Here is a 7,471-nt window from a genome sequence, read left to right as displayed (position 1 = left end):
AAGAACAATTAAAATATAACAAGCTGATGAACAATAGTATATACGAGAAAGGGAATTATATTGCTTTAACATCTGTGAACAATATGTGTTACAAATGATTAGAACCCTCCTTTAAATAGTAGAGGAATTCCACTTATGGTATAATTCTAATTACAGAAGAAAACCCCATGATTAGCTAATTAACCGTTTCTGATTTGATCCGTTCCGAGATTTACGTCATGATTCTCGACCAGTCACGGATATCTCGCCTCTGTTATTGTGCTATCTTCGATCTTGCTCGATATCTGTCTCATTTGGCTTCGATCGCTACTAGCCTTGATCTCGACAGGTACCTCGATTCTGAACTCGGTACCTTATCCTCGTGATTTAGTCTGTTCCGTTACGAGGCCATCCTTCGATGAAATCTCCCGATCTCGATCAAATAGTAAAATCGGATGGGCCGGTTTTAACTATATACAAATATCAACGTCTAAAAATTGATACAATTTTTGCCAAGCAGCAAACTGTACTCTTCTGAACTCTCAACTCTGAAGTGTTCTTTTCTAAGTGGGAGTAAATTTAGTAAAAAAATCTAAGCTATTTGACTAGAACCAAACGTTAGAAGATTAACTGTAACGTTTTTTACCCTAAAAAAAGTCTTTTACCCATTGGAAGTACATGCCATTTAAAGACAGGGACGTTACAAGTGTCTTTGGACAGACACCCAAATAACTACTTAAATAAAGCAACCAACAAAATATAATGTCATCATTGTTTTATGGATTGGAGTTGTTCGTACTCCGCATTAATTTCATTTTCAACTCTTACAAAATTTAATTCAGCCAATTTAGAACGTTGTAATTTACAAATTTGACACATACTCCAAAATTTTCAATTTTCAACTATCATTAATGTAGAATAGGGATAATTTTCTTTGTCAATTATGTTCGTTCATTAATAATCATAATCGTAATTGATTGAAGTGTAGGAGATAATTGTATATGATTGAAATAACGAAACCACCTTAGCATGATAATCTTTAATACCAGTTTGATAACATGCTATTTAGCAGATATTCTTTAATAATTTCTATAATATATTAGGAGAAATGATATCCTACAACCACATGATTATAAGTTCATAACATTACACTTAACGCTTTGCTCCCATACGTCTTCGCACTTAAAATATTTTTTATTTAGTCACCAAAATCCAAATAAAAGATAGCACGGTATACAAAACTCACTATATCCAATAAGGAATGGGCCATAATAGATTGTTTAGACAACTTAAAACTGTTATTTTTATATGATACGATAATAACTCTTATTTGCGCCAAGGTTTCTATTCGACCTAATTAAAAAAATACATAATTTGTTTTTGCAATTTTTTTGTTATTATAAATATCTTTTTCAAACTAAAAAAGAAAGAAATTATATGACCAGCAAAGGCAGTTAAAATTCTTTTTGGCGAAAACATCCATTTTTTTTTTGAAATACAGATCGAAATTCGAAACCATAATATGGGTCGTTCAAAAAGCATATGAGACATGATATAGCCAGTTTAGCAATAATAGAATATTTTAAGGTTAGAGGAAGTGAAAGTATGAACTCAACAAGCACTAATTGTTTAAGAATGAAGAGAATGGAGAAATTTAAAAAAGACTAATTAATAACGTGATAATACTAAACAAAGGACAAAACACACAAGATCGCAACCTTTGTGGTAAACATTAATATCTTAAGCTTTTTTTTCGAAAAATTAAAAAAGACAACTTGATAATAAATTAGGAGCTTAAGTTCTATAAAAAATATTATTCGCACAATCACATCATTTTAATTTTAACTACAAGGAACACAGTCTAATAATCATTATAAGTAACTTATACAAGAACAAAAATTAAAAGTAACTTATACGTTATTACATACAAATTGCATTAATAATACAAAAATTATTTATATTAAACTGTATATAACTTAAATTTATATTTGTTGAGTTTATGTTAGCATAGTGGTTGAGGTTATTCAATAAGCGTCCATTTCAACCACCTAAAAAATTACTAAAAGGATAAAGAAAAAGAGAGCCACTACTTTGAACTAGTTTGTACTAATTCTGTCATATATTTTTTGTCAGGTTTCTTTTTTAATTTATCTCAAAGAAAAAGGAGTAGTATATTTTATATCTACAAATAATTTAAATTTAAAAAAATTATTTTATTTTTATAACAATATAAATATATTTATTTTAAATCACTAACATAATTGGGAGGGAGAAAATTATTTTAACTCTTACTTTGTTATGTTAGTTGAAGGGTAGTGTTGGCGTAATTAGTAAAATTGATGTTATGTGACCAGAAGTTAACATGTTCGAGCCGTGTAAATAATATTTTAAAAAAATATAAAATAAAAATACATATAATAAAATATATGATCCGGACCTTTTCCAAACTCGGCTACAAGGTTAGTGTAGCGCACTGCTCTTTTTAGTTATGCTAGTAACAACTACCGCGCATAGGAAATGGCGAAGTACTAAAAAAGAGAAGAGGAGCTCTTGTTGGGTTATCACAACTTTCTCGTTCCCCTCCTCTCTCTCTCTCTCTAAACGACTCTTGCCCACTTTCTCTCTCTATATATACACAGGTATATTCATGTATGTGGAGAACTGCTGCACACTTTGCTCTTGCTGATAATTTGGTGAGAAGTGATTCCACTTTTAACTTAATTTCCATGTGTTTAAATTTCATTGTAAATGTTTTCCCTTTGGACTTTATGTTAGTTTACATGTTTTGTTTTTCTGCTGCTGCTCTTCAATCTTGTTTGTTACTTTTTGATTTTATATCTATACTTATGTGGATAATTTTTAACATAGACGAAATAATGGGTTATAAGCTTGTAAATTCTCGAAGATTGAATTCAATTATGGTTCTTTTGGCAATGATTTTGGCCTTTTTCTTATATCTGTAATTTGGGAAAGTTTTTCTCCTTTTGTTTCCTCCCTCTGATTCTGTTCTTGGCCGTTTCTCTTTACTTCTTATTTAGGAATTCATAGTTCGTCAAATCTTGTTTTGTTTAGGCATCTTGTTCTAATCATCGAATGGTCCCTTTAGGTTGTCAAGAAAATTAAGGTAAAAGAAAGCTGAAAAGTCTCTGTCTGAAATAGTGGAACTTTTCTTTTATTTTCTAAAATAATGATATTATCATTTCAAAAAGGAAGTACTGTGTTAATTTCTCACTTGGTTACCTCGGACAGATTCTTCTTTTTTCTTTTTTCTGTGATATGTGGCTTTTGTGTTGTCTTTAGAGTCAGAAAATGGTTGTCCAATTAGCTCAATCCTTTTATTGTCTTCTCACTAACAGCAAGGGGCATAGTTCTTTTTTCTCCTATTAGAATTCGTCGGAATAATATTACTGTTTATGAATCTCTAGCATTTCATTTTGTTGTTAGAGCTCTCATAAGTTGTGTATATGTTTTAATGATAGTACTTGGCTGTACACACAACACATATGATCCAATTCATATGTCCAAAAAAAGTAAATAGGCTTACTAAATTACGCTTACCTGCCTGTGAAGTTATTATTTTTCCTATAAGATTCTTTCAAGGAAGGCCCTCTTCCTCTAAGTACCGGGTTATGTTTTTTTCTTGATTCTAATGCTTAGGTTTTTTCTTCTTCTTTCAGTTGGGTCCTGAGATGAAAGTATGTGTTTTCTATTGCAGCTGTTAAAATCAGATTGTATCCAACTATACCATCAGCTTTGGTATTTGTTGGACCGCCAACATGACCATGAATAATCTGACTGTTCAAACTGTAGATACTTTTGCTAGCTTGCTTGAACTTGCTGCCAATAATGACATTGAGGCTTTCAAGAGATGGACTGAGCGTGACTTATCCAGTATTCATGAGGCTGGACAGTGGTATGGGCGCCAAAAGGGCTCTAAGCAAATGGTTCTTGAGCATAGAACTCCATTGATGATTGCTGCTCGTCATGATACGTAGGCAACCTACATAGGGATTCTATCTCTGCCTGATGTTGATGTTAATCGTTCTTGTGGACATGATAAGAGCACTGCCCTTCACTGTGCCGTGTCTGGTGGATCTCTGAATGCTGCAGAAGCTGTCAAACTTCTGTTGGGAGCCGGTGCTGACCCAAAGTCTAAAGATGTCAATGGCCATTGTCCTATTGATGTAATAGTTGTATCTCCTAACTTTCTTTCGGTTAAATCAAGCCTTGAAAACCTTCTGAAGACTGGTGGTATCGGGGACTGCAAGCTTAGAGTATCAATAGCCACTTCAAAGTCAAATTCCCCTCCACATTCGCCTTCTTGTGAAAATAGATCACCATCTTCTGCTTCAGACTCAAGTTCTTCCCCAAAGAGTGCTAAGTCCAATGACACCCCTGTTTATTCTATGCCAGAAAAGAAAGAATACCCTATTGACCCCTCCTTGCCTGACATAAAAAACAACATCTATTCTACAGATGAATTCAGGATGTTCTCATTTAAGATCAGACCTTGTTCTCGTGCATACTCGCATGATTGGACTGAATGTCCATTTGTCCATCCTGGCGAAAATGCTCGAAGAAGGGATCCTAGAAAGTACCACTACAGCTGTGTACCTTGCCCTGAGTTTCGAAAGGGAGCTTGCCAACGTGGGGACATGTGTGAATACGCTCATGGAGTCTTCGAGTGTTGGCTGCACCCTGCTCAATATCGAACTCGGCTTTGCAAAGATGGTACCGATTGTAACAGAAGAGTTTGCTTCTTTGCCCACACGCAGGAGGAACTAAGACCGCTTTATGTCTCTACTGGTTCTGCAGTTCCCTCACCTCGAGGGAGTACTGCTGCTGCCAATGCTATGGATTTTGCTGCAGCCATGGGCCTCATACCTGGTTCTCCTTCCTCGGTCTCTGTCATGTCACCATCACCTTTCTCACCTCCAATGTCTCCCTCTGCTAATGGCATTTCAAGCATGGGTTGGCCCCAGCAAAATGTCCCTGCCTTGCATCTTCCTGGAAGCTTTCTCCATTCCAGTCGCTTGCGGTCATCGCTCAATGCTAGAGATATACCAGCTGCAGACCTAAATGCTTATCCTGATTTTGATGTGCAACGGCAGCTCCTAAATGAGTTTTCCTACCTATCCCAGCGCAACATGAGTTCTAATTCTTTGAACTGTTCACCTCGTCCGATGAGCCATACCCGTGCAAATCTTGAGGACTTATTTTCTGCAGAGAGCTCATCTCCTAGATACTCTGATCAAGCATTAGCTCAAGCTGGTTTTTCCCCTATCCACAAGTCAGCAGTTTGCAGTCAATTGCAGCAGCAGCAGAGCCTGTTATCTCCGATTAATACGAATTTCTCACCAAGAAACGTTGATAATCCTCTATTGCAGGCCTCATTTGGAGTTCCCTCATCGGGGAGAATGTCTCCCCGAGCAATGGAGCCAATCTCACCAAGAAGTCCCCGTGCCTCAATACTTGCTCAACGTGACAAGCAGCACCAATTTAGAAGTTTCAGCTCTCGTGATCTTGGCTCCAATGTTTCTGCTATTGTTGGGTCGCCGGCAGATACATGGGGTACAGCTATGGGAAAGCCAGACTGGGCTGTCAGTACTGGAGAGTTCTGTAGGCTAAGGCGATCGTCATCATTTGAGCTTGCTAACAATGGAGAAGAGCCTGATCTTTCATGGGTTCAATCTCTTGTCAAAGAATCACCACCAGAGATGATGAAGGATAAATGTGTTCCTCATGTCTCTGGACCGACAGGTGCTGTTGCAGATCTTGGCGAAGGCTCTATGTCAAGCTCCCAGATCGATCAATCTGATCAACTGAGTGCATGGATGGAGCAAATGAAGCTTGATCAGTGAATGGCTTTGTAATAACATCCTAATTCTTTATTTTACCGAGTCTTGACATCTTCAAAAAGTAAGGTTCTGGTAGATAGTAACTGCATTTGATTCTAATGTTCTCGTCATGTTTTCTTGGGAGCAAGGCAAACTGTGAACAGAAAAACAACAAGTAGAGAAAGGAGGTCCAAAATTCTGAAGAATATTGACTTTTCATATTTGTTTGAATTTATTATTTAAATCAGGTAATAGGAGAATGGACCATTGAGAAATGATACCTAGCATAGGTGATTTTTCTCCTGTATTATTGTTTAATGTAGTCTAATTATTCAGAGAAGTTTTGCCTTATTTCATTGTACTGATATCAATAGTTGATCTTTGTGACAATTCATCATTGACATGAAGTTATTTCATTTGAGATTATATATATCTTTTGATTTTTTGAGTCCATCTTTATGTTGGGCGCAAGTAGAAAGACAAGAAGATGGTCCTTTTGATGTTGTGGCTTGGAATAATTTTAGTGGTAACTAGTGGTCTAAAGGAAAGATATAAGTGTGAGACTGAGTATTCTGATGTAGCATGATATTCAAAGTTATGTGAATTGGAATTCCATATACATGTATCCTATCCTTAAATAACCTTATCTTTCTTTGTGTGTCCTAAGTTCCAAGTTCCAACAACATGATGTTGATATATGTATCTTGGATAGAGGATAGTGGTGGATTCTTATGGGAACACCTAAGTTATGTTGTCAAGTCCCAGAAGTGGTTCTATCAATTAATCGCCATCTCTTCCTCTAATCAATAGATTCTATCTGCTAACTATAAATGAACTCCGAGGGAATAATGAAAAGCAAAAAAAACTGGTTAGTAAAGCCGTTTTTTTTTTTTTGGGTGATATCTATAAGAAGGAATACTGTCTTAAGGTTTGTGGCAGATGTAGATGCTTATTAGACTGTGAATTGAACATAGACTGTGTGAATTCTATAGTCGAGAGTGCACTGTAAATTGTTTGTGATTGAGGCATAATTGTTAGTGGCAGCATATTTTTATTAAGCTTGTAATTAGTACCATAAAGTAGTATTGATGATATTGCAATATTCAGCACTTCCTAACTTCACAATTGGAATCTGTCTTTGTCACATGTTCAAAAGAAAGATATGCCCATGAAAAGAAATTCGAAAAAGTAGAAGGAGAAAGATTGAAGGTGCTTATCCTCTTGGAAAAGCTCATCTTTTTCCTTGTAATTCAATTTTATGAAAAAAGCTATGCCATAGATCTTGCATAAACGAGATGGTTGAAAAACAATATAATCACATGGAATCATCCTTCTTTATTTTAAAACCAAGATGACATCGTATCGATAATTTAAAATATGATGAGACAAAATCATCAATGGTGGGATAGATAAAATCTTTTTACCTTTAATTAAAGTTCTCAAATTGCAATGTGAAAATAGAAAAATTCTTATAGAGATCATGTCTCCTTTTATCGGAATTAATCAAGGTCCCAAAGTGGATACGAATATCAGGCGAGAAACAAAACAAAAACATTGTGAGACAAAGCTCATTAAAAGAACTTTTATCTTTCAGTATTTCAAAAGAAAACTACTGTTTAATAGACAACCTTAAGCTTGAATCTCATTATTCTAAA

The 7,471-nt window shown here is 35.4% G+C and overlaps 1 protein-coding gene across 2 annotated transcripts; it reads left to right on the top strand.

Moving 5' to 3' along the window:
* The first annotated feature begins 2,463 nt into the window (after positions 1-2,463).
* On the top strand, positions 2,464-6,267 carry LOC107765664 (zinc finger CCCH domain-containing protein 24-like). Of its 2 annotated transcripts, none has more exons than XM_016584332.2 (2): positions 2,464-2,672; positions 3,657-6,267. In XM_016584332.2, exon 2 carries the CDS (start codon positions 4,386-4,388, stop codon positions 5,838-5,840), a length of 1,455 nt encoding a protein of 484 aa, XP_016439818.2. In that variant the 5' UTR covers positions 2,464-2,672; positions 3,657-4,385; the 3' UTR covers positions 5,841-6,267. The 2 variants fall into 2 exon arrangements, with proteins under 2 accessions (XP_016439818.2, XP_016439820.2); XM_016584334.2 differs by having other exon boundaries at positions 2,486-2,672; positions 3,695-6,267.
* The last annotated feature ends 1,204 nt before the right edge of the window (positions 6,268-7,471 follow it).

This window comes from Nicotiana tabacum, chromosome 24, assembly GCF_000715075.1.
Source record: "Nicotiana tabacum cultivar K326 chromosome 24, ASM71507v2, whole genome shotgun sequence".
Lineage (NCBI taxonomy): Eukaryota > Viridiplantae > Streptophyta > Magnoliopsida > Solanales > Solanaceae > Nicotiana > Nicotiana tabacum.
This window is presented reverse-complemented; position numbering and strand designations above follow the sequence as displayed.

Excerpts from the sequence above, each read along its gene's own strand:
- LOC107765664 (XM_016584332.2), top strand. The coding sequence starts at position 4,386 with ATGCCAGAAAAGAAAGAATACCCTATTGACCCCTCCTTGCCTGACATA.